At 48.0% G+C, this 27,642-nt stretch overlaps 1 protein-coding gene across 1 annotated transcript in view; it reads left to right on the top strand.

Annotated features, from left to right (window-relative positions):
* Positions 1-27,642, top strand: part of DDX46 (DEAD-box helicase 46) — a 669,293-nt gene that overhangs the window by 596,137 nt on the left and 45,514 nt on the right. Inside the window, exon 21 of the mRNA XM_069199247.1 lies at positions 23,168-23,312. Within this exon, the coding sequence (XP_069055348.1) occupies positions 23,168-23,312 (145 nt within the window). The remainder of the gene's footprint in view (positions 1-23,167; positions 23,313-27,642) is intronic.

Below are 27,642 nucleotides of genomic sequence, written 5' to 3'. Positions count from 1 at the left end.
CTCACATGTCACCACAGTCTTGGGTAGATAATGCCGAACACTGGAGCACTCGTACATCATGGGGCAACTTTCCCAGCAATAGTATTCTCATGCGCATAGAGCCGGTGCTGCAAATTAGCAGGTAACCTTATGCACTGTGCAGCACTAGTGCTGATGATATTTCTAAGAAGCCATAGGGCACAGGAGCATTTGTGCTCCGTTTAGGTGTGGTATGGTAATGGTGCCAACTCTTCCCGGAGGCAACACCACTCCTCTCCTGAGGGGTTGCTCCGGTGAATTCTCCAGATTTGCAGAAGGTAATGCCTCCTGGTCCTTCTACAAGGTAATTGGGGAGGGGGGCACACTCACAGGGGAATATCATGACGAGGACCCTCATTGGGCCCCCACAGACAGAAGACTTAACGGGAGCAGCTGCCCACGAGCATGCAGTCCAGCTGCTGCGACAACAGGCTGTCTGAAGTTGGTCCCGGCTTCATGAGTGATTCCCTATAGATTCCAAAACGACGCACGCTGCCGGCTTCAAGGATGAACTTAGGGAATTATATGAGGCCATGCGCCTCATCTTTGGGTGGACCGACCCCGATACGGTGTCTTCGGGCCCAAGAGATTCAGTTGAGGGGCCTTGGGGTTCTGCGGCTTTGGCTCCGGCCACCGAGGGCCCCTCCGGATCCGCATTGGCACCGGTCGCACCATTGAGACCTTCTCCTGCACCGGGTCAATTGTCGACGCTCTTGACATCGGTAGTGCCCACTATCGACGTAGACCCGATCCTTATCCCCGACGATTTGGAGGGGTCCCTGGACCCTTATGGAATACCAAGATGACCCATCTTTGGACTGGGCACAGGAATTGGGCAAAGTCAGTGGACTGGACACATCGCCAGACCCTGACATGCTGTCTCCTACTGTGGCTACAGCGGAGGGAGCGACTTACGGTATGGTGGTCAGTAGGGCGGCCGAGGTCCTTGGCCTTGAGCTACCTACTGTAGAGGTCAGGTCCAACCTCCTGACGGAGGTGCTTCAGCCAGGGGCTTCCACATTTGAGCCCCTTTTACTGTTCAGTGAAGCCCTCACCGATGTCCTTTTGGGTACTTGGTCCCAACCCAACACAGGCTCCTGTGAATAGGACTATCGCACGCTGCCATCGGCCTGCTCCGAATGACCCTAAATTTCTCTTCCAACACCCCATGCCTGAGAGTCTTGTCATTCAGGCTTCCTCTTCTTCAGGCACATTCCCTTTCGCACCCGAGGATAGGGAATCAAAAAGGCTGGAACAATTTGGGGAGAAGTTGTTTTCTTCCTCCAGTCTCGCGCTGCGGTCTGTGAACACCGCATGCCTTTTGGGCCGCTGTACCCACTCTCTGTGGAATGCGATTGCGCAAGTCCTGCCGCAGATACCAGAGAAGGCCCGTGCCATCGTCTCCCAAGCTTTCAACAACGGGAGAGATGCGTCGAAATTCACAATCCGATGTGGGCTGGACACGACCTACTCTCTGGGCAGATCGTTTGCCACGACAGTGGCCTTGAGATGCCACGCCTGGTTGCGTACTTCTGTTTTTTCTGGAGATGTCCAACAGTCACTCATGGACATGCCCTTTGATGGCTCCTATCTCTTCGGAGACAAAGTGGACTCAGCCTTGGAGAGAGTCGAGGACTCCCGGGCTACGGCTCAGTCCCTTGGTCTTTCCTTTGCCCCTTGCCCACGCAGTCTGCTTTTCACCCCTTTCGTGGCCACGGAAGGGGCTCCCTGTCGCATCCCTCGCCCAGCCACCGTGCCACCCATTCTGTTCATCCGCTAAGTGGCCGGGTATGTGGAATCAGACGTGGGACAGGGAACCAGAGGTCTGCCCAGTCCAACTCTGCCCCCACTGCAGCCTCCAAACCCTCCTAGTCCATCCCCTCACTCCCATCCAGTTGGCGGCAGGATTCGCCATCACCTGTCTCACTGAGAATCCATCACTGCGGACAGGTGGGTTTTGCAGATCGTTCGAAAGGGTTACTCCCTCCCTTTCGAATCTTCCCCACCAGCCATGCCTCCATCACTCAGCCATCTCCCGGAGGATCATTTAGCACTTCTCCGGCAGGAAGTCGCGGCTCTCTTGGCCAAGGGAGCTATAGAGAGGGTCCCTGTGCATGAAGTAGGTTGTGGTTGTTATTCCTGCTACTTCCTGGTGCCAAAAAAGTACAACGGCTTATGTCTCATCCTAGACCTTTGGGACCTCAGCTACTTCCTCAAGAAGGAGAACTTCAAAATGCTTACCCTGGCTCAGGTTCTGTCTACCTTAGACCCAGGAGACTGGATCGTAGCGTTGGACTTGCAGGACACTTATTTCCACATCCCCATCCTGCCTGCCCACAGACGTTACCTATGATTTGTGGTAGGTCACCTTACCAGCGCCCCTTGGGTGTTCACGAAAGTGATGGCGGTGGTTGCAGTTCATCTGTGCAGGTTAGGTGTCTCAATCTTCCCCTACCTCGACGACTGTTTGTTGAAAGCAGACTCGCCCCAGAAAATCGGCTCCCACCTTCAGACTACAGCGAACCTCCTGCACACGCTGGGGTTCACTATAAACGTGCCGAAGTCGTACCGGACTCCCTCTCAGATGCTCCCTTTCATCTGAGCTGTTCTGGACACAGTGCAGTTTCGGGCTTATCCTCCCGAAAAGCGAGTCCAAGATATTCAGGCTATGATTCCGATCTTTCAGCCTCTGTCTTGGGTTTCGATGAGACTGACTGAGGCTGCTGGGCCTCATGGCCTCCTGCATCCTACTAGTGACACATGCCAGATGGCATATGTGGGCTCTGCAGAGGGACTTAAAGTTCCAGTGGTCACAGCATCAGGGGAATCTCTCCAGCATGGTCCAGATCTCAGAGGGGACTGCGAAAGACCTGCAGTGGTGGCTTTCAAATCTGCTTTGGGTCCACAGCAGATCGCTCTCCCTTCCCCAACCTGATCTATCTATAGTGACAGATGTGTCACTTCTGGGTTGGGACGGCCACATGGGAGAGGCGGAAATCAGAGGCCTCTGGTCTCCGGCGGAGTCTGAGCTCCATATCAATCTTCTGGAGCTCTGGGCGATCAGGCTTGCGTTGAAAGCACTTCTTCCCTCTCAAAGGGAAAGTAGTGCAGGTGTTCACGGACAATACTACCGCCATGTGGTACTGCAACAAACAAAGCGGAGTAGGGTCCTGGACCCTTTGTCAAGAGGCCCTGCATCTCTGGGCATGCCTGGAACATCAGGGAGTTTCCCTGGTGGTTCAACATCTGGCGGCTTCTCAACGCCAGAACGGACAATCTCAGCCATTGATGCACAGCCGATCCCGAATGGCGTCTCCATTGGGAGGTGGCACAAGGTCTCTTTCAGCAGTGCGGAGAGCCTTGGTTAGATCTGTTCACCTCCGCAGAGAACGCGCGATGTCAACTGCTTTGTGCGTTGGTGTGTCCAAGGCAGCACTCGCTCAGAGACGCTTTTCGTCTCGAGTGGAACTCCGGCCTCATTTACACCTTTCTGCCTATACCACTTCTGCCCAGAGTTCTCAAGAAGATCAGGAACGGCAAGCCCATGTCATCTTTGCGGCTCCGGACTAGGCACGGAGAGTATGGTATCCAGAGCTATTGAGTATGGCCATCGATCCTCCACTCAGACTGCCTCTTCAGGCATATCTTCTGTCGCAGCAACAGGGGACGGTTCTCCACCCGAACCTGTCCAATCCCCGCCTTCATGAGTGAAGATTGAGTGGCTGCAGTTGACGACTTTTGATCTTCCACCCGAAGTCTGTGATGTTATCTTGGCAGCCAGGCGCCCGTCCACCAAAACTGTATAGGCCTGTCGTTGGCATAAATTTGTGGCATGGTGCACCAACTGATCCCCTCTCTGCCCCTCTATCTGAGGTTCTTTTGTTCATTCTTTCTTTGGCCCAGCAGGGCTCTGCTTTGGGCTCCCTTGAAGGGTATTTATCTGCCATTTCGGCCTTTCTTAGGTTACCTGATCAGCCCTCGCTCTTTAAATCTCCTATTGTGAGAAGATTCCTAAAAGGTCTTACCCATTTATTTCCTCCCACTCCATTTATCATGCCTCAATGGGACCTCAATCTTGTCCTTGCTTATTTAATGTTTACTCCCTTTGAGCTGATGCACAATTGCCACTTACGGCTCCTCACCTTCAAAACTGTCTTTCTTGTTGCCATCACCTCTGCTTGCAGGGTGAGTGAGCTTCAGGCCCTTTCTCCAAACCTCCATACTTGTCTGTGCACCCTGACAAAGTGGTGTTGCGCACTAAGGCTTGCTTCCTTCCAAAGGTGGTTACGCCTTTTCATGTCGGCCAGTCCATCTCCATGCCTACTTTCTATGCCCCCCCACCCCCAACACCTATCTTAATCGTAGTAAAGATTTCTGGGTGGACGATCAACTCTTTGTCGGGTATGTGGGTGCGAAAAAAGGGAACGTGGTGCAAAAACGTACTATCTCTTGATGGGTACTTCTTTGCATCAAGATGTGCTACGCTTTGGCCAAGATGGAACTCCCTGAGAGCTTGAGTGCTCACTCCACCAGAGCAACTGCAGCTTCCACTGCGTTGGCACACGGAGTTCCTGTCCTGGATATCTGCCAGGCAGCTACGTGGCCATCCCTGCACACGTTTGCTAAACTTTGCTGCCTGGAGAGTCAGGTCCGTGGGACGGCTACTTTGGTCGTTCAGTCCTGCAGGACTTCCTAGTGTGATCTTGATTCGCAACCCACCACCGAGGATGGCATTGCTTGGGTATCTATTCTAAGGTAATGAATCTGCAACTAGAAGTCTCTATCAGATGTACAAGTTACTTACCTTCGGTAACGAAATATCAGATAGAGACATATTCTAGTTGCAGATTCCTTACCAACCCACCCAACCTCCCCGCTTGCGAATGATTTCTAGGGACAGGGATTCCCCCCTTCAGGTCCTTAGCTCTGGCGCACCAATCTCAGTGTTCTTAGTGGCTCTGCGCTTTGGCGTGGAAAGCCGTTAAAAGAAACTGATGTAACTGCACTGAGGGGACATCTATGTACTACTCCCGACGTCATCACAGTGACTACGACACCCGCGGACTCGACCAATGCCACATCCCGGCCCGCAAGGGTATTCCTTGCAGAAAAATCTCTGGATTCAGTCTGACACCTGAGGGAAATTCTGCAACTAGAATATGTCTCTACCAGATATTTCTTTACCAAAGGTAAGTAACTTGTACAGTCCTTCATAGGAGTACATCCAAATAATATTCCATATAATAATAAAGGTTGAAGTAAAAATGATATAATCTGGATAAGGTCTCAGGGTCCCAAAAAGTCATGCTTTAGTGGGCTCATCCCAAAAATAAAATAGAACCATATTACCACAATGAAGAGATGAAAATTCTGACGAATCTCCACAGAACATGTCCCAATGAAAACCCAATCACCGGTCTGTTGAAAAAAACACAATTAAAAACGGTGACTCCTAAAAACAGCAGCTGCCTTCATGTAATATAATATTGGATGTGAAAGAATAGCAATCCAGTTTTGGTTGCCATGAGCATGTACTACTTGCCTCACCCTCTGGTGATCTAACCATCTGTGAGGTGGTTGCAGAAATCGAGGTTAACAAGAACCTTGTTCTACGTGCTGCAGCACGCTCTATGTTGGTGGTGGCATGTTGCAATACACTGCAAGCAGCCTTGAAACGGTCAGGATCTTGCCAGTCCTGCAACACAACATGCCACTCACTTGCTGATTGGAGTGACGTGAACTTGCCAGCTCGCAGTAAGAGGTCTTGATTCCAAATGCCAAAAGTGGAGAGAGTACCAGTCATACCCCAGGTATTGAGTCCCAAACTCGATGGTGGTAGAAATAAAATGAGGATGGGGGATTTCAGTGGCCATATTGGAGGTAGACTTTTTCCCATGAAGTTCAATAGAGAGCCTCCTGCAAGATTAAACAGTTTTAAAACTCAAATTTCCAGACATGTGTATGATTAAGTTTTCCAAAAGAGACAACATCCTTAATTCCCCACCAGTTGAATAGCACACTATTGGCACTGCTTAAGTGGGTTAGTGGGCTAGTGCTTTTTGCCAGTACTGATTAAAGCAAACATTTGTCGTTCCTTTTGTTTGCGCTTTCACAGATAGTAGCACCAAGAGCAAGATTAGATCTGCGTACAACTGTTTGAGTAATCCAAACCTTGAAGTGGGTGTCCTTTTGTTGTAGGGTCTAGCCCCGAACTCCACAGCATTCATATGATTGTGTCTCGTGGTACCTCTTCTTTGCCTCAAGTATTATACAGCCCATGCCATCCTATGATCCCCACATCCAATAGATCATTTTTTAGAATACCACCCCAGGTAGACTACCTCCCAACCCCCAAATCCACCCCAATCCCAAACTGCCATCCCCAATATTTCAAAACAATCATGACAGCGGAGACAGTTGCTAGCAAAGCTAAAAAAACAGTGCCACCACCAGTTACTATGTCAAAAAATACTGTCCTACATGTAATCTTAAAAGAACGTCCCGCTTTTAAAATGTGTGCTCCGCCATTAAAGGGAATATAGCCAAGGCGGTCAACAATATCTTCCCTTAGAACTGGCATCACAGCATTGAATGCCTGCCTAATAGTGTCAAAGACTAACAAATGTTGAACAAACAGTTGACAATGCGGTTGGTTGAGAGTAAGATCACATGCGTATGCATGCCAAACTCATTGAACTAGAAGGTAGAAACCGCAAAGAGAACTTATTCTTTTCCATTATTGCTGGCACCCCTGAAAAGAGTGACTTGATAAACCTCCTTAAAAGCTTTATACCAGAAATCACAGGTCTGTCCTTTGAGCCCCCACTCCAGTTTCAGCCGAACAACCAAATATTACAAGGAGCCTAACCTAAAGGCACCTTACCTTCTGGAGACCGCAGAATCTACGCTTACCAAGTTTTATCAGTGGAGACCCAACAAATGTGAAAGCATTTCTTGGCTCAAAGAATACTACTTAAAAAGCTGGTTATTAGTTATCGCCTCCTGGAACCGGCCACTATGCTGATCACCTGTGAACGTATGTTAGAATTCAGTGATTCAGGCCAAATGGAAAACGTTTTGGACTCCTGTATGTCATCTGACATAAATACTGCTCACCTTTGTCCAAACATCATATGCTCTTCAAGCACTATAGATAAAATGCCCACACTTGATGATGCCTCCAAAACGGACAGCCTCAACAAGGTCACCTGACAGTGGACAATGGGAGAGAAACCTAGAAAATGCCGTAAAAACTCCTACACTCAAAACAAATCAACATTTCTGTTCAAACTAAAACATGGAGTCCATATGGAAGCTAATTCCACAGTAGTTGGTACTTCATTTTTTAAACATTCACTCCTGATGCTGGAAGGGAGTATTTATTGCCATTTTTTTCAGTCCACTTTAGCATGGGAATTAATCTTGTATAAGAATAACCTTGACTGATACATTGGTAGGAGGCAGTGCATTCCTCTACTGTCACAGACCTAAACCTTTTCATAGTGGTATGTGTGGTCTATAGCCTTGGCCTTCTACACTCCTATACTCCTGACTGCTAACAGCCTTGCAAGATTCCACAGAAACTCCTCTCGCATGAGGGATGGATTATTGTACAAGTCACTTCTGGTTTGGCTCTCAAAGTCCCCCCTACCACTGCACTTTACTCTGTTACCCACCAACATTGCCTAGTTATCTTGCCCCAGTGACTTTTATTATACGTCACCATGCTAGAGCTGTCCTCTGTTCCTGATGCCCAATCACACGGTCTGACTATAGCAACGTCCCGACTGTCTAATAAACATATTTCCATACACCGGCTTCAGAACAGTTACATTCAATTGCCACCTCTATCCAAATCCGCTCCTGTGTGTACCTACCAACACACTCACCAGTAGAACTATACCCACCTCCCCCACGCTTTATGCTGTAAGAGCTCATTCGACCTCCACCATAGAAATACTAGGATTGTCCTAGCCCACTTACTTGTCCTAACCCACTTACTTGTCCTATACATGTCTTTTTAGGTAAAGTAGGTAACTCACTGAGCCCTGCCAGCCTCCTTTTTGCTAGTACCCAGTCTGTGCTTGTCCCTGATGACCTGTCAGTCGTGTCATTAAACGTCAGTGGCTTAACACATTACATCGTACAGAAGAAAACCCTCAGTTGATTGAAGTTGCTCTTCCCTGACTTTGCTCTACTACAAGAGCCACACCTCTCTCCCCAGAAAGCAATAAACTTAAACAAGACTGGGTGGAAAAGGTGTATTTCTCAAGCAAACATCATCCACCACATCCAAAACACAGCGGAAAGGGAGAGGGATGAAAGTCTTGCTGCTCAAAGGTGTCTCTGCAAGAATCACACAGAGACAGTCCCACCCCAGAGGGCATTCTATCTTAATCGAGATAAACATACTGCAACAAACAATGATCGTGGGATTCATGTATGCCTCATTAGGGGAAAGGTTATGATCTTTAGAAGCCTTTCAAGACTTCAGTTATCCATGCCCATGAGCAGAATACTTACAGGTGGGAACTGGAAACAAGTGCGGATATCTCCCTAGATAAACCTCATCACTGTAATATCATCCATCCTAGCGACTGGCATCTACTCAAAGACATGATGCAAGACTGCAACGCTCACAAAACCTGTGGCGTGTGGCATATGCAAGAGGGAGGGACTGTACATTTACATTGTATGTTCATGGTACCTGCAATGGAATAGACCTCTTTCTAGTATATAACACCTTACTTCTAAGGGTTACATCCTCTGCTATTACTTCTTGTAGCTTTTCGGATCATGATACTAAACGGATCTATTTAGATCTTGGCTCACAGATCCCCCTCAGGGACAATGAAACATGTCCTAGCATAAACTGAAAAAGATGAGACACAGCTATAATCTTTCTTGGCCACTTATTTGACAGAGAAAGGTACAGTTGACTCATCTCAGTTGCTTTGAGGAGCAGGTAAAGCTTACATAAGAGGTACCTTATAAGATACTGTGGTGAGGGGGGGAAAAAGTGACTGAGCAGTGGGTACTGTTAGACAAAAAGGAAACTGAGCTCTCCAAGAATTGTCAACATGACCACTTTAAGTTGTCGCTTACACACCTTCTAAATGCTAAATTCGACCTCAAGTCCTTACATCACAGTTAGAAAAAGTGCTGTTCCAACTGCAACAGACATTAAAAGCGAGGCAAAAAAGGTGGCTTCCTTGCACTCCGCTTAGGCAGTGGGAAGCACAACATGCCATACCGGCAATCTATTATAAATTGGGGCGCAGAGTAAGACACCTGCTCGACATACTCGGTTTTTAAGGACTTTTATGAATCACTCTAAGTCTGACACTACAAACTCCCAAATACATGAAAACAATTTTTTCGCCTACCTCTGCAAATGTTACCCTAGAACTAGCTCAGCCATTAGAAGACAAAATATGAGAGGAAGAAATAGCACAGCATATTGGTGTGATGTCTGCAGGTAAAGCTCCGGTCCCAGACGGTTATGCTACGGGATTTTATAAGATTAACATATGCAAAATAATATACTCCTCTGCAGAAACTCTGTGGAAATCACCCCAAACTCGCTGCCTCCCTCAGACTTCAATTCTGCACACATTTCCCTTATTCTGAAACCTGACAGGGACCCCCGTGCATTGCAGGAGTTATAGGCCAACTTCTTTAACACACACATCATTATTCTTGCTAAAGTCCTTGCTGCTCTACTAGGGAAGATACTCCCACCAATAATACTGCCTGATCAAGTAGGTTTTGTCTCCTATCGCTCCTCAGTATCCTACAAGTGGTCGCTCTCACATATATTCTGGCAAGTTCTGCACAATCAAGACAAAGAAGTAGCTGTATCCCTGGATGCCGAAAAAGCATTTGATAGGGTTAAGTGGTGAGTCCTGTCTCTAGTGCTGGAGCCGGTTGGACTAGGTGAACAATTAATCACCAAGGTCAAGTGATTGTACTGTAGCACCACAACTGCAGTGTCATGCAATGGCTTTGTATCCCCACTGTTTCACATCTACAGAGGAACCAGGCAGGGGTGCCCTCTTTCCCTGCCTTTTGTTCATCATCACACTAGCGCAGTTAGCAGTTGCAATTAAGGACAACTGGATGATCAAGGGCATCCAGACCATAGGAGGTGAGCATAAAGCCCTTTTCTTTGGTGATAATATCCTGGTTGCGCTTTCAGAGCCACAGAATTCCTTAAAGGTCCTCAATAATGTACTTTCTGATATTGTGGTTTTCTCAGGATACTGGATTAACTGGGACAAATGCAAAACCTACCCTTAATCTGTGACAACTGAAATATTCCTTGGCAGTGCCCCTTTCTGCTGAAAGGACCATAATGTAAAATATTTGGGGATCTGTCTTAACGGAGTGTAGCAGGATGTGGTGCAGGATAAATTTACCCTATTCACTGAAGACCTTTGGAGAGATATTGCTTCTTGGTCTGTCTCAATCTGTCTCTGTCGGGAAGAGTGCATATAATTAAAATGAGTGTCACCCCAGGGTTAAATTATATATTCAATGGCATGTGTGGCTTTAGATACACATGCTCTGCATGCTCCTACCATCTAGCGTTGGGTTCGGAGTGTTGCAAGTTGTTCTTCGAAGAAGCATTTTCGAGTAACAGGATCGAGTGAGTCCTCAGTGATTCTGCGCATGGGCATGGACTCCTTTGTTAGATTGTTTTCTCTCCACTGTCTGGTTCAGACCTGTATGTCTTCCCTCCATCTTTTGACCCGCTTTAGCTCAAAAATTTCGTTCCATCATCCCTTGAATGTATTGTTTCTTGATTGCATATTTCCATTTTCACGTTTATTTCCACTCATTCGTCCTAACACCGACCACAAGCCCTCCGGGGCAACCTCTCCTGTTTCAACCCTCCCTCACCAGGTGGCACCAAAGAATATGCTGAGCTGATGGAACAGAGGCCATTTTGTTTCTGTCCTCGGTGCCACTCGAAATTCCCCCAAACAACCAAAATTTGGTGTGTAATTTGTGCCTCTCCTCCATTCACCAGGAAGTTACTTATGACGGCTGCAAATCCTTCCAGTCGAAAAGACACTTTGGGACCCAACAGCTCGGCGGTTGGGGATGGCGCTCAGTACTCTGGCCGACATCCCAGACACATTTGGGGAGGAGCACACCTAGGAGGAGCCGGAACAAGAGGAGGCCTTCCCCATCCAGGACTCAGACTCTAAAGTTCGGTCGATACTGAAAGCCACGAGGTAACATCAGCACAACCAGTGAGTACTGTAGCCCCTCCTGCCCACCCTAAGGCTATTAAAAAGCCTCTTACAGAGGTCGCCTGACTGCCATGGTCACCAGGCTTTGCTGGCTCTGAAAAACTGCTTAGGCTGCAATGCTTTCCGTCTCGGCTCTGAAAATAGCCAAGACCACAACATCTTCTTAGGCATTGACCTCCAGCTACTCAGTCCGAGCCACCTCGATCCAGACTTCAGCACCAAGTACTTCTGCTCAAAGTAGACCAGCTTCCACCTCTGCTTTGGTGGCAGCAAAAACACACTGACCGAGACCGTTGATGCCGAAATCAAGGGAGCCAACACCTTCGGAGCAGAAAGACTCCAGCCAGTCTGTAGCGACGCCATCACCCTTTGCACCTATTTTGGGAACGATGGATGCTCAACAGCACTACCTCTGTATCCAGGAATTTCAGGACACATTATTGCTTCTCCCCCCCTCCCCCCTTCACACTCAAGATGAAACTGTCCTTCCAAGAGGCTTTGGACACTTCACCACCTCCAAAGAAGGTCACTACGGGTAAGGCTACCACCACTTCTCTCAAGCCTTTTCCTCTTCCCCATCCTCCTCGTGATCCACCTTCACCACCACCTCCACTCCCTGCTTCTCCTCTACCCTTCTCCCCTCCTCATTCACTTGCCTGTCCTACTGCAGGAGATATGACACCTCAGGGTTCCCCTTTATCTGGAAATATTTGGGTGGGAGACAGCAAGTCACAGATCCATGGGGCACATATGACCCCAATCCAATGATAAGTACATACCAAGATTAGTGTCCCGCACAACCCTCCCCACCAGAGGATACTACATACTTCCAGCAGGTAATAGCTTGGGCAGCTACCTTCCTTAATGTTGAGCTGCACAGGGACCCCATTGAGCAGGACTTCTTTTTTGATACCCTGACTTCCACACATAGGGATATCCAGTTCTTCGCTATGCAGACAACATTTTTAAAGAACCTGTCCGCTCTAGGGTTATCACCCCTAGAGTAGATAAAATATATAAACCTGCTTCCTCTGATCCACTATATATCAGATCCTAGGTACCGCCAGATTCCATAGTGGCCACCACTGCACGGAAACAGGCCAGTAGTCAGGCCACAGGTGACTCTCCTCCGCAAGACAAGAAGAGTAAAAAGTTGGATGCTGCTGGCAAAAGGGTGGCTGCACAGACAGCCAATCATTGGTACATCGCCAATTCACATGCCATGCTAGCAAGATAGGAGCGGGCTCACTGGGATGAAATGGAGGAGCTCCTCCAATATCTCCTAAATGAGCACCACAAAAGAGGACGACAGATAGTTGCTGAGGGGCAAACAGTCACAAATGATTCCATCCGTTGTACCTTGGATGCCGCAGACATCGCTGCACGTGGTATAAAGACCAGTATCCTACTAAGAAAACACATCTGGCTTCGATGCTGTTGCTTCAATCCAGAGGTCCACCAAGTGGTGCTCGATATGCCATTCAACAAGGGGCATTTTTTCAAGTGGACCCTACCTTTGAGAATTTGGAAAAAAGATGGGGACACTGCAGAAGCCATAAATCGACAACCTCAGAGGCTTCTACCCTCCATTCCAGACAGCCTTCAACCTCCTACTCTCAAGGTTTCTTCAGGGGAGCATAAAGAGGCAGTAACAACCAAGGCAGAGGTAAGAGCACTACCACCCCTAGCTCTACCTCCACATCAAAACAGTGAATTATTCTGTCTCCCCACACCTTTCCTCCCCCCCCCCCCCAAGTAACCCTACCACTCCACACCTGTCGGGCGGCGAGTACAAACTTTTCATACAGAATGGGTCAAGATCACCTCGGACCAGTGGGTCCTTTCCATTATCCAACATGGTTAATGTCTGGAACTCATTACCACCCTTCCAAACATTCCCCCTCGCACGCTCAGGCTATCCCGCGAAGACCTTATCCTTCTCAAACAAGAGGTACAATCCCTTCTTCTCAAAGGGGCCATAGAGCCTGTTCCATTACAACACCAGGGAACAGGAGTATACTCCCTATACTTCCACCTCCCCAAAAATGATGGCTCTCTCAGGCCTATTCTGAATCTCAGACCTTTGAACTACTACATTCTGTCAGAACACTATCACTTTTACTCTTCAAAACATTATCCCTCTCCTACAACAGGGCAATTTTATGATCTAAAGGACACCTACTTTCATCTTCTATTAATCATAATTTCAGGCAAACACTGCCAGTTTGAGGTCCTTCCTTTCGGAGTCACCCTAGCTCCCCTGGTCTTCACAGAGTGGATAACAGTAGTGTCAGCACATCTCAGGAGTCACAACACACACATGTTCCCTTACCTAGACGACTGGCTCATCAAAGCCAGCACAATGCCAACATTACACTCCGATATGATGATGGACCTTTTGCACAAGTTGAGGATTCACACTGAACTTTCTCAAATCCCACCTCCAACCTTTTCAAATACATCCCTATTTCTGAGCTATTCTCAATGTGGAATGAGGGATAGCATACTCCAATCAGGCTCTGGTTCTCAATTTTCTGTCTCTTCTTCCGCAGTTTCAAGAGAATTGTACATACACAGTCAGGACTGTTATGCTCCTGTTAGAGATGGTGGCCTCATGCATTGCTATTGTTCCCTACGCCAGACTCCACGTGTCCCCTACAGTAGTGTCTATCTCGTCAGTGGTCTCAGTCAAAGGGTCACCTGGAAGATCTAGTATCCTTAGGCTGTCATACTCACTGCTGTCTGCAACGGTGGAACTCCACCATCCTGTTGAAAAGACGGCCTTTTCTGGACCCTGTTCCTCAGGTCATTCTGAGGCATCACTGACGGGCTGAGATACTCACCTTCAAGATCTCGCAGTACAGGGCCTTAGGAATATCAGTCACCATCTCCTACAAATCAGTTACCTCGAGATTCAGGCAGTATTTCTAGCCCTGAAAGCATTTCTTCATCCCCTCTCTCACAAGGTTGTCTTGGTCTGCACGGACAACAGGACAGCCATGTATTGTCTACAGAAACAAGGGGGGACACGTTCATCCCAATTCTCACAACTGTCTGACAGCATGGAAGTGGACTTTCCACAACCACATTCACTTGGTGACAGGGTATCTCTGAGGAATGGACGAATTTGCAGACCTCCAGCAACAAGTCCACGAATGGGAAATCCACCTGCAAGTCCTTCAGAAATACTTTCTAAAGTGTGGAACTCCTCAGATAGAGTTTTTGCCACAGCAGAAAACTCAAAAAGCCCAAGTTTCACCTCCAGGTAGCCACATCCTCTATCCAAAGGCAACACTCTTTGGATGAACTGGTCAGGGATATTTGCTTATGCTTTTCCACCTCTCCCTCTCATTCCATTTCTGGTTCAGGGGATCAGGCAGACATCTCTCACCCTGACCCTTAAAGCTCCCACTTGTGCGCGTCAGCTATGGTTCACAACTTTTCTGGACCTCTCAGTAATTCCTCACGAGAAGCTCCCCAACAGGCCAGACCTTCTCACTCAAATTCAAGGACAGATCAGACATCTAGACTCCGAGTCACTCACCCTTCGATATGGCTCCTGAAGTCATGGGGTTTGGTTACTTAGGATTGCCTGCAGAATTTATGGACATTCTCAGGGAAGCTTATAGACCCACAACCAGAAACGTTTTATATGCTACTGCCAACCCAAGCATATTAATCCCATAAAAGCTATTGTCAAAGACATTGTTGGTTACTTATTCCACTTACAGAAAGCAAATTTACCCTACCCTTTCCTTCGCTTACATCTTGCAGCTATAGCTGCATATCTACAGAACAAACAACATACTTTCTTGTTCAGAATCCCAGTCATCAAAGTTTTCATGGAAGGCCTTAAAAGAATTATTAAAGGAGTTTTCCACCCAGAGTCCCTACTGTACCATCCTGAAATCTCTATATTGTGCTTACCCAGCTCATGGTCCCTCCTTTTGAACCACTTTATTCATGCCCTCTTCAGTATCTTTCTTGAAAAGTGGTGTTCTTAGTCGCTAACACATCACTCAGATGTATTCGCGAACTCCAGGTCCTAACCATGAAAGAACCTTTCTTCCAAATTCATAGATTCAAGGTGGTCCTTCGTACAAACCCGAAGTTCCTTCCTAAAGTTGTTTCCCAATACCATATCAACCAATCCATTGAACTACCAGTCTTCTTTCCTTAGCCTGACTCATTTGCAGAAAGAACCACCACACTTTAGTTGTTAAACATGCATTAATGTGTTACATTGACAGAACTAAAGACTTCAAGAAAACTAAACAGCTTTATATGTTTTTTATTTCCTCACAAAGGCAATCCAGTATCCAAAAACAGCATAGCTAGAGGGATAATAAAATGTTTACAGACTTGTTATGCCAAAGCAGAGCGATAACCTCCTGTCACTCCCAGAGCACACTCTACTAGGAAGAAAGTAGCCACTATGGCTTTCCTTGGAAAGATACCCATAGATGACATTTGTAAGGCACCTACATGGCCTACACCACATACATTTACAAAACATTATTGTGTGGACGTACTTGCACACCGGCAAGCCAGTGTAGGCCAAGCACTACTAAGAAAACATTTCCTGTCAACTGCAACTCCCACAGGCTAGCCACCACTTTCATGGAGGGACTGCTTTACAGTCTATGCAGAGCATGTGTATCTATAGCCACACACGCCATCGAACGGAAAATGTTACTTACCCAGTAAGCATCTTTTTGTGGCATGTAGTACTATCGATTCACCTACTCCATCCCTCCTTCCCAGACGCCTGTGACCATTTCAGGTACTTTATATTTGTATATACTTGCACATATATAGTTATATTTGCATGGACATCTTTCTCTATACTTCCTCTACACTCCTTTTCTCACCTGCTTGTGGGAAAACAATCTAACAAAGTAGTTGGTGCCCATGAGCATATCACCGAGAAGGAGGAGTCACTTGATCCTGTGACTCAAAATGCTTCTTCAAAGAAAAACAACTTGCAACACTCCAGAAGCAACACTAGATGGCAGAAGCATGCAACAAGTCAGAGCATCTGAATCTACAGCACTACTTGCCACGGACAGATGCTTACTGAGTAAGTAACATTTGCCTTTCAAACCATTCTGAGAAATATTAGATCTGCAAACTTTTTGTCTAGATCAAAACTAGAATTCTCCTGCTTACCCCCTTGTAAACAGTTCGCAGTCATCTTGTGTATAAAGACATATTGTAAACTTTAAACAGCACTTAGCTGAACAGAGGCATAACAATCCTGACACATCAAGCTTAATTGAGATGTACGGCCATGAGAATCAAACAGATTTATCGTGTGACATAGAACTCTGTTAACCCAGTTAACGAGGAGACATTACAATATTTGCTTGAGTTTTAAATGGCTTGCACAGATGCCTAACTCAAACACATGAACTCAACTTTGTATTATAATTATTCTGATGGATACAACTACCTGTGGATTCCTCACCTGATGAATACTCCCATGGCGCCAGCATTTGACGGAAATCTTCTTACTAGTCTCTGCACGTCGACGAGGACGTCACTCTAGCCCACGCGACGCCGTCTGACGTCATACAGGCAATAAGAAGTCCTCGCCGACGTGCCGATGACAGTTCCCTTTTTTCCGTGCATTCGAAACGGTTATCTTCGAGGGAGTTACTGTTACCTTCGTGGTTACAGTGTATTGTCTGCTGCGTAGTCTTCTCTGCGGTAACAATGTCTCAGAGGAAGTCGGGTTTCAAGCCCTGTCGAGAGTGTGGGGGCAAGATGTCAGTTACAGATCCTCACTCCGACTGTCTATGGTGTTTGAGCTCCGACCACGACGTCTCGACTTGCGATTCATGTCAACACATGAATCCGAAGGCCCTCAAAGAGCGCGAGGCCAAGTTATTCATGGCAAAGTCAAAGAAGAAGGAGAAACATCATAAGAAGTCTTCTTCGCCAAGGTCTCACCGGCGTCATCGAGACTCCCGGCGCCGTAGAGACTCACGACGTCACTCCAGCAAGGAGTCTCGTTCGAGGTCACCTTCGGCTCGGCGTCGGAGGACTTGGGAGGTCAGCCCCACGGTCACGCCGCATCCATCGACGCCGTTGCCCTCTCCGGCGTCACCGACTTCACCTGGTCAGGCGTCAGTGATTGAGGTGGTGCAGCCTCTTGTGTTTTCTCCGGCGTCGCAGACGTCGAGGTCGGGGTCGCCCTCGATCCAGGCACCCCAGTATCCGGCTTTTCCCACTCCTGGAGCCGATAGTACCGCGTTTCTTAATGCGATGTATACCATCTTTCAGCAGATGGCTCCAGGAGCTGCTCCGGCTGGTCCTTCGGGGCCCTTGGCCTTTTCGTTGGGTGATCCTGCGCCTCTTCGGCCGGCACCCTTTATGCCCTTTCTCCCTTTTGGGAATGTGGGCTCGGCGCCGGTGCCGGCGTCGGTGGCCGCTCCGGTGGCTTCGGATGTTTCGGCCCCGGAGGTTGCCCCTCCGTCGAAGTCAGGATTTTGCCCTGTGACTCCGGTTGGTCCATCGGCTCCAAGACCTCGTCCTCCGGCTCCTGCCTCGGCGCCGAAGCTGCCTGTGGCGCCGGACGTGGCGTCAGATGCTTCTGGAGATCGGCGCCGTTCTTCGACGTCGGCGGAGGCCATGTCGACTCCGCGTATCGAGGAGAGACTTCATTCGAGGAGGCGTGCTCTCCGTCTTTTAGAAGAGCAAGAGTACCAGCGAGTCCTAGAGGAGGGAGAGATTGAGGACTCTGGAGACGGACTGCATGGTCTGGATACAGCCAGTGGGCTGGACACTTCCCCTGAGTGGGACCTTTCATCTCCAGGGGAATATACGGAGGAGGCTGCTTCCTTTCATGCTGTGGTGAGGAAGGCAGCAAGCTTTTTGGACCTGCCTTTGCCGGTGGCAGAGGCAAAGCAGAATTTGCTGACAGAGGTATTGCATCCGGCCTCTGCTGCAGCTGAGCCTCTCTTGCCATTTAATGAGGCTTTGCTGGATCCGGTGTTGGAGGTGTGGAAGAAGCCGGTGTCTTCCTCGGCCGTTCATAGGGCTGTGGCCAGGAGGTATCGAGCTGCACCATCTGACCCTGGCTTTCTCTCTAGACACCCTACGCCGGAGAGCTTGGTGGTGCAAGCCTCCTGTTCCTCAAAGTCAGCGCCTGGTTCCTTCCCGACGGTGCCTGGAGACAGAGACTCCAAGAAACTGGATGCGCAGTCCAAGAAAATATTTTCGTCATGCAGTTTGGCGTTGAAGGCCACCAACGCCACGTGCATTCTGGGGAGGTACATCCATGCGCTGATGGATGATATTTCGTCTTCATTCACGGAGCTTCCCCAGGGTCTTTTGGATGTGGTCTCGGACGCCCAGGCTGCCGCGACCCAGATTATCCAGTCTGGGCTGGACACGACCGACTCGGTGGCCAGGGCGATGGGCACGGCTGTGGTGGCAAGAAGACAGGCCTGGCTCCGAAACTCAGGGTTCTCTGCGGATGTGCAGTCGACCCTGCTGGACCTCCCGTTTGATGGGGACAGACTGTTTGGAGCCAAGGCAGATTCAGCCTTGGAACGATTTAAGGAGAGCAGAGCCACAGCCAAATCGTTAGGACTGCAAGCTCCTTCTTCCTCTGCCTCTTCTAGAATTTTCAGGAGGTTTCGGGGATTTGGGCGTGGCTCTTATTCCTCTTCCTTTCGGGGGAGGTTCCAGCAACCCGCCTCTTCCCTCCCCTATAGGTCATTTAGAGGGAGGGGGAGGGGTGGGGTCCGTACCAGAGGAGCCTCTCAACAGCACTCTGCCTCTTCCTCGTCCTCTGGAGGGGTGCAGCAGGGGAAGCAGCCTTAGGCTTCCACCGTTTCCCACTCACTCCTCTCCTGTAGGGGGAAGATTACAGCGTTTTCTCCACAAGTGGAAGTCTATCACAACGGACACTTGGGTTCTCGGCATTGTGGGAAAAGGCTACGCCCTTCCCTTTCGGGAGTTCCCGCCCCTCATCCCGCCCCGCCCATCTTATTGTTCAGAAGAACACCTCCTGTTGCTAGAACAGGAGGTTCAAGTCCTCCTTTCAAAGGGCGCGGTAGGGTTGGTCCCAGAGCAGGAAAAGGGTCGAGGTTGTTACTCAAGATACTTCCTGATTCCCAAAAAGGATGGTCAGTTGAGACCAATCCTGGATCTGAGGATCTTGAATTGGTTCCTCAAACAGGAAAAGTTCAAGATGCTGACCCTAGCACAGGTGCTTTTGGCGTTGAACAAGGAAGATTGGATGGTGTCTGTCGACTTGCAGGATGCTTACTTTCATGTCCCGATACTCAAGTCGCACAGGAAGTATCTCCGGTTTGTGGTAGGGTCGCAGCACTATCAGTTTGCGGTCCTCCCGTTTGGTCTTACTTCAGCACCTCGAGTCTTCACAAAGGTGATGTCAGTGGTTGCGGCGGAGCTCAGAAGGAAGGGGATAGCAGTATTCCCTTACTTGGACGACTGGTTGATCAAAGCCAAGTCCCCGGAGCTTGTGTCGCATCATCTGCAGTCAACAACCCAGTTGTTGTTCGACCTGGGCTTTTCGGTGAACGTGCCCAAATCTCACCTGGAGCCCTCTCAGCGCCTCCTGTTCATAGGGGCAGTACTGGATACAACATTGAGTCGAGCCTTTCCTCCGCCTCAGCGGATTCAAGATATTCAGGAATTGGTTCCAATGTTTCGAAATGGAGCGGTAGTTCCAGTCCTCAAGGTCCTTCGTCTGCTCGGTCTGTTCGCCTCCTGCATTCTGTTGGTCACGCATGCTCGCTGGCACATGAGGGCTCTTCAGTGGTGCCTCCGAAGGCAGTGGTCTCAACACAAGGGAGATTTAGAAGGTACTGTCAAGATCTCCAGAGATGCTGCTGTGGAATTGAAGTGGTGGATTGCGGGCAACAATCTTTCACAGGGGAAGCCGTTCGCGCAGTCGCCACCAGTGGCCACGGTAATAACGGATGCCTCCACCCTAGGATGGGGAGCTCATCTGGGGGATCTGGAGATCAAAGGGCTTTGGTCTCCAGAGGAACAGGTGTTTCATATCAATCTGTTGGAGTTACGGGCTGTACGTTTGGCTCTCAAGGCCTTCCTCCCATCCCTTCGTGGTCAGTCGGTACAGGTCCTGACGGACAATACTACCACGATGTGGTACATAAACAAACAGGGAGGAGTAGGGTCGTACCTTCTCTGCAGAGAAGCTCTTCGGCTATGGTCCTGGGCAAAGGACCATCAGATTTGCTTGGTGGCAAATCATCTGGCCGGGGTCTTGAATGTACGTGCGGACAGTCTCAGTCGCCAATTCTCGGCAGACCACGAGTGGCGTCTCCATCCAGATCAAGTCTGTTTAATCTTCCAGATGTGGGGGTTTCCTCGGATAGATCTGTTTGCCACTCGGGAGAACGCGCATTGCCCGTTATTCTGCAGCCTCCAGTATCCGATGCAGGGAGCGTTGGGGGACGCGTTTCAGATAACCTGGTGCGACCAGTTGCTTTACGCGTTTCCCCCCATACCCTTGATTCCTCGAGTGTTGAGGAAAATTCGCCAAGACCGGGCCCAAGTCATCTTAATAGCTCCGGATTGGCCAAGGAGGGTATGGTACTCCGACCTTCTCCAACTCTCACTGTGCCCTCCGCTCCGTCTCCCTCTCAGGGCAGACCTCCTCTCGCAGTCGCAGGGGCAGGTTTTACACCCCAACCTCCAGAGTCTGCACCTACATGCTTGGAGATTGAACGGGGCAACCTGAGTTCCTTCTCTCTCCCGCCTGATGTAGTGGATGTTATCTTAGCGGCCAGGCGACACTCCACTAAATCTATCTACGCTAATAGGTGGTCTAAATTTGTTATGTGGTGTGGAGAGAGACAGATTGATCCCTTACATGCTCATCTGTCACATGTTTTGTCTTTTGCACTGTCTCTAGCGCAGAAAGGTTGTGCAGTAGCTACCATTAAGGGTTATTTGTCGGCCTTGTCAGCCTTCATTTGTCTTCCAGACCAACCATCGTTATTTAAATCCCCTATTGTTCTCAGATTCTTGAAAGGTCTTCTGAATCAATATCCTCCAAAACCATTCGTTATGCCTCAATGGGATTTGTCCTTGGTCCTGACTTTCCTTATGGGGTCCCCTTTTGAGCCTATGCATTCTTGCCCCTTAAGATATTTGGTTATTAAAACAGTATTCCTGGTAGCTATAACATCTGCAAGGAGAGTGAGTGAGTTGCAGGCCTTATCGGTTAAACCCCCTTATATAACGTTTTATGGGGATAAGGTGGTGTTGAGGACCAAGGCTGCTTTCCTTCCGAAGGTTGTTTCACCCTTCCATTTGGCTCAGACAATCACTTTGTCCACGTTTTATCCTCCGCCTCATCCTTCAAAGGAGGAAGAAAGACTACATCGCCTGGACCCAAAAAGGGCGTTGAGCTTCTATATCGACAGAATGAAGGATATCAGGCTGGAGGATCAGCTGTTTGTCGGATACGTGGGCAAGAGGAGAGGAAAGGCAGTCCACAAGAGAACACTCTCCAGGTGGGTTGTTCTTTGCATTAAAATCTGTTACTCTTTGGCAAAGAAGGATCCGCCTGAGGGCATTAGAGCTCACTCCACCAGAGCTAAGTCGGCCTCTTCGGCCTTGGCCAGGGGTGTTCCTGTGGTTGACATCTGCAAGGCCGCAACTTGGTCGTCCCTTCACACTTTTGTGAAACATTACTGTTTGGACTCTGAGGTCAGAAGGGACGGTCATTTTGCACGGTCAGTGCTGCAGGATTTCTTGGTTTGACCATTTAGGCACCCACCGCCGGGCGTGGTACTGCTTTGGGACTCTATTCATCAGGTGAGGAATCCACAGGTAGTTGTATCCATCAGAAGAACGAGTTACTTACCTTCGGTAACGACTTTTCTGGTGGATACATTAGCTACCTGTGGATTCCTCACGGTCCCACCCGCCTCCCCGTTGCCTTTTTGGTCTCTCCAAGCAATCCTTGAGTGTGCTCCTTTTGGTCTTCAAAGTTGCAATACATTTTGCATGTATGATATTTGTATATATGTGTATATTTATATATAAATCTATATATATATTGGGTATATACATGATTCGTATGTATAAATATATTTATTTGTTTAAAAAAAAAAAAAAAAAAAGGTTATATTAAATCTACAGCTATTTTATTGCAATGTTGTGTGATTTACAATATTAAGAGATGTTGCTTTGCTCTTTCATTGCATTGGGTTATTATTATTATTCTCATGCACGTAAAAAATGTTGGTACTGTCATCGGCACGTCGGCGAGGACTTCTTATTGCCTGTATGACGTCAGACGGCGTCGCGTGGGCTAGAGTGACGTCCTCGTCGACGTGCAGAGACTAGTAAGAAGATTTCCGTCAAATGCTGGCGCCATGGGAGTATTCATCAGGTGAGGAATCCACAGGTAGCTAATGTATCCACCAGAAAAGTCGTTACCGAAGGTAAGTAACTCGTTCATCTGCCTCGAGCAATGGTATTATTTATAACGTTGGCAACAAGGCTGTTCTACGCAATAGTAAATGGCATATATTAATTTAATATGGCTTCCAAATAGCCAGAACAATCATATGTTCCTAGTTGAAGCTTTTAAAACTAGGTTTTTGTATGTGTTAGACCAGTGGTTCCCAACCTTTTGAGTTCATGATTACTGGGACCCCCACTTAATTGTTATTGGAGTCCGGGGACCCCACCACTAAGTCATTACTGAAAGCTGGGGACCTAATCTGTTAATATTCCTTCATTTTCTCAGCAGTCGCAGAGCCCCTGACGAGGCTCCCGGACCACAGGTTGGGAACCACTGTGTTAGACTAATTGATACAGCACAGTATTCCTTGTTATTTGTATATTTCATCTTTTGTTTCTTTCCAATCCTCCTTCAGACTGCTCGGTGGAAGGTAACGTCTAAAGAAGCATTGCAGCGAATCAGTGAATATTCTGAAGCTGCTATCACCATCAGAGGCACATACTTTCCTCCAGGCAAGGAGCCAAAAGAAGGAGAACGCAAAATTTACTTGGCTATAGAAAGTAAGTGGCGCTGAAATCTAAACGTAAGATGTAGGTTCTCTTGGTAGGATTAATGGTTAGAGTGTAGAATTTGAAAATCATGAGAATTTCCGTGGATGGTGTACAACATGGTGCATGGAGTAAAAGCAACAAGTTACTTACAAAGTCATGGTGTAAATTGTTTCAACAAAACCCCTTTTGTATTTTGTCCAGTTAACTGTAAACGTTTGGAACATTTAGTTAATTCTCTCTAATATGTACATGCAGTAGGCAATAAATAGGCATATTAGCCCAGCTTGCTGCTTTGCAGAACTTCAGGTGAAGGTTACGTGTAAGTACATTGGTTTTCCTACCTGTTGCTTGAAACATGCTTCTAACTGCAGATTCCTCATTTTTATTAATATTCTCTCAGGCATCTGGATCTTGAAACATTTCAGCAATACACCTGTGTGACGATCAGTGGTGTCTTGTGGCTCCCCATCAACGTCCTTTTACTCCGGAACTGACGTGCAGAGCCATGTATAAGCACCACCCATGGGCACTGACATCAGTTGATTTCTTTTTGCACGACCCAATGTGGATCCTGAATTACCTCTTGTTTCTAATGAAACAACTTTTCTCTCAAAATGTTAATATATATATATATAACTGTGTGCAGGGGAAATGTCACCTCTTAAGATCTCACAGTGTTCAAACCTTGTAGACACAGTCGCAAATAGATATCTGTGCAGATCCCCATCAGGTTGGCCTTTTGTGCTTGGGGTCAGAACATGACTCTAAGGCCTGTAGCAGTTGTGCTTATATGAACCTGAAGGCTATGGGGACCATCGGGTGAAGGTGTGTGTCGCCAAACACAGGAAGACCCCATGCCATAACTGGTCCAGGTTGAAAAGAAGGTTCCTCTCCCCTGCTCCCAAAGTCATTCCCATGGCAGATCATAGTCACGGTCAAAGTCATTGAGTAAGCCAAGAAAGAAGCACATGGAGTTTAAGTGGGACTCGCCCCCTTCTTGCTACAATCGAATGGCAGAAAACGTGCAAGAGTGTCAACTTGCTTCTCAGCCCAGCGCCAGGGCTCAATCTCCTTTTAAGCCAATTCCAACTCGTCAAAAGGCGATCCGAATTTCAGAACCCATCTGCAACATTGCAGCAGTTTGAGGAATTCTGTGAAGTCATGCTGCATACTTTTGGCATCCTACGGATCCCCTTTGGTGCGCCTCTGTGCCCACAAGGAACCACAAAGACCTCCCACTGAAATTTCCACTGACAAACCTGCTCTCAGCACTAGCTTGAACCTGCTGTGAGTTTCACACTGGCTTTGGTGTCAACCTCAGCCCTGGCACCACAACCTGCGTTGGATCATCATACATAGATGCCTAAGGAAAAGGCAGAACTGGTTGTGCTCTCTCATTCTGAGCTAAACTTGACTTGCTCCGAACCGAGGGTGCTTCAAAACTGACTGGGCTGTACCCTTCGAGCAACCCATCACTCATTGCCCTTGCATCATGAGTTGGTTTATGTAATCCATCGGTCAGTCTCTTTGGAACAAACTTGGATAATTACCTATATGGTGATTGGGGATAAGTACCTCTGTTCAGTGAGGAATTACAGAATGCCAGTGGTCTGGATATATAAGACACTTCATTGGTTTCACCTCCTTACCCTGCTACTTAGGACCGTGTCTAATTTGCACTGTTGATGCTAAGGGCAGCTGAGGGCAGCTACCAACCATGGAGGTGGTCCCACAACAAGATCAAACACACACAAAGCCTTTATTGCCCTTTAATAAGGCCCTGATGAATATCTTACATGGGACATGAGCATAAAAAATTTCTGGGCCTCCAGTAAGCTGACCAATTGCTCTGCGCCATCTTTCAGCTCTGGGAAATTCAGCTTTTCCGCTGCAACACCTTACCCTGAAAAGCCTACTAGTGTAAGTGTCCACTAGTAGGATTAACCAAAATGCATTTCCCACTACCCCACCGGATAGTGAGTCTTAAGTGCATTGAGAGCTTTGGCAAGTGCACATTTTCCTCCAATAGTCTTGCCTTGTGCGCTCTCAATACCAGTTATCTCCTAGGCCACTGTTTCCACACACTTTGGGATTCAGTAGCCCAGGTTTTGCCTTCCTTACCCAAAGACATCTGGCTCTCACATATACATGCTATCAAAGACAGCTGTGAAGTGACAAAGTTTGTGATACACTGTGGGCTGGATGCTACTTACTGCCTAGGCGAGGCAGCAGGCACCAATATAACGGTCCAGAGAAATCCCTGGATGAGGGCTACGGGCTTCTTCAGGGACAAACATTCCTAATTAATGCATATTCCCTTCAACTCCTCTTGCCTGTTCATTGAGAGGGCAGACTTGGCTCTTGAGCATTTTAAAGACAGCATGGCCACAACAGGCTCCTTGGATCTGTGTGCTCTGGGGAGACCATTTCACCAGCAGTTTTGCCCCCTCCTGCATGGGCTATGAATACCGTCCACTCCAACTTACACAACCAGTTCAGCACGTTTCCCAGCCATTATGTGTCGGACTTGAAGACAAGCATGCAGCTATTGACATAAAAACATGGAGAGTCCTGTTGAGCAAAGACAATGTGTGAACAAAAATTAATGCTCTGGCTCCACTCCTGAAGCGAATAGAGATCAGAGGAGGACTAAAAAGGTATTTGACACATGTCATCAAGCTGAGGAACATCAATATCTGAAAGAAAAAGGCTTGAGCCTAGAACAGCAGCATTGCTACAAAACAAGAAATAACATAATAAATGCCTCAAAGCTGTTGTAGTCCCCACCCCCACTAAAGGGCAATAAAAAGACCAAAGAGGAGACAGATCTTGGACCTGATAAACAAATAACACCTACAACTTCGGAACCTCAGTTGCTTCAGAGCAACATTTCTGTGGACTCCCGGGTCCCGCAATACCAGAATACATACATAAATGATACTTGGCGGGATGTGGAGGCTGACTTGCCTCAGAAGGTGGTTAACCCATCCAGCCATCACCACCAGGTTTATCTGTATGCAAGAGCAGCTGACACCTATAGAATATAGTTAGAGAAAGAGGAAACTGAAATTGTATCCTTTTGGAAATACTCATACCGACACAACACATTCTTGTCTATATTACCCAGTAACATCCAACATGATAGAGAAACATTCAAGGAGTCAGCCTCTTCAGAGGCAATAACTCCTAGGGTAGAAAAGAAATCCTAAGCGTCACCTCAGGACCTCCCACCACTTTTACATTGTATCAGAGCTAACACCCTGGCTGATTCACTAACAGTCATGTTCTGTAGGACCACTCCATCTTCAAATGGAGTACTACTAGACAAGGACAGCTTGAGGCTGAAAGTGATGAGAAGGATGATGGAGGGGACTGCACTAACCCACTGGAGGATAAACAATTCCAGCCCTCTGTGTAGGAAAGTACCCTCTTTTTGACATGATTACTCCTCCTCCCCCCCCCCTTTTGCCCTATCAGGGTGCTTAGACTGTTTTTACTGGGATACTGTTGAGCAGGACGCCAGTGACTGTGCTCTTTCCCCATAAATTTAGTTGTCTAGGACTTTTGTGCACTCCACATTTGGCATACAGGTGCCCCCTTATAAGTCCCTAGTATATGGTACTTAGGTACCCAGGGCATTGGGGCATCAGGGGTTCCCCATGGGCTGCAGCATGTATTGTGCCACCCATGGGAGCCCATGCAAGATGTGTCTGCAGGCCTGCCATTGCAGCCTGCGTGAAAAGGTGCATGCACCCTTGCACCACACGTCACTGTACCAGGTCACTGTAAGTCACGCCTGTGGTAGGCCCTACTAGCCTGGAGGGCAGGGTGCCGGTCCCTGTGTGTAAGGGCATCCTTGCAGGAGCAGAGGTGCCCCTACGAACTCCAGCTCCATTACACTGGACGTTGTAAGTACAGGGAAGCCATTTTACCCATGTAATGGACACAGGTCACTACCTATGTCCAGCTACATAATGGTAACTCCTAACCAAGGCATGTTTGGTATCAAACATGTCGGAATCATACCTCAATACTGATGCCAGTGTTGGTTGCATGATGCTATGCACTCTGGGAACTCCTTAGAGGACCCACAGTATTGCTCCTACCGGCCTTCAAGGGTTTTCCGGGCAGCCCACCCTGCTGCCACCCCTCAGACAGGTTTCTGCCCTCCTGCTACTTGACCAGCACAAGCAGGGAAAGGCAGAACAAAGGATTTCTTGTGGGAGAGGGAAGCAACACTCTCTCCATTGGAAATAGGTGTTACAAGGCTTGGGAGGGGTAGCCTCCCGAACCCACCAGTTTGCTTTGAAGGGCATATTTGGTGCCCTTTTTGCATAAA

This window comes from Pleurodeles waltl, chromosome 7, assembly GCF_031143425.1.
Source record: "Pleurodeles waltl isolate 20211129_DDA chromosome 7, aPleWal1.hap1.20221129, whole genome shotgun sequence".
NCBI lineage: Eukaryota > Metazoa > Chordata > Amphibia > Caudata > Salamandridae > Pleurodeles > Pleurodeles waltl.
Note: the sequence above shows the minus strand (reverse complement) of the source record. Positions and strands in the feature narration are given on the sequence as shown.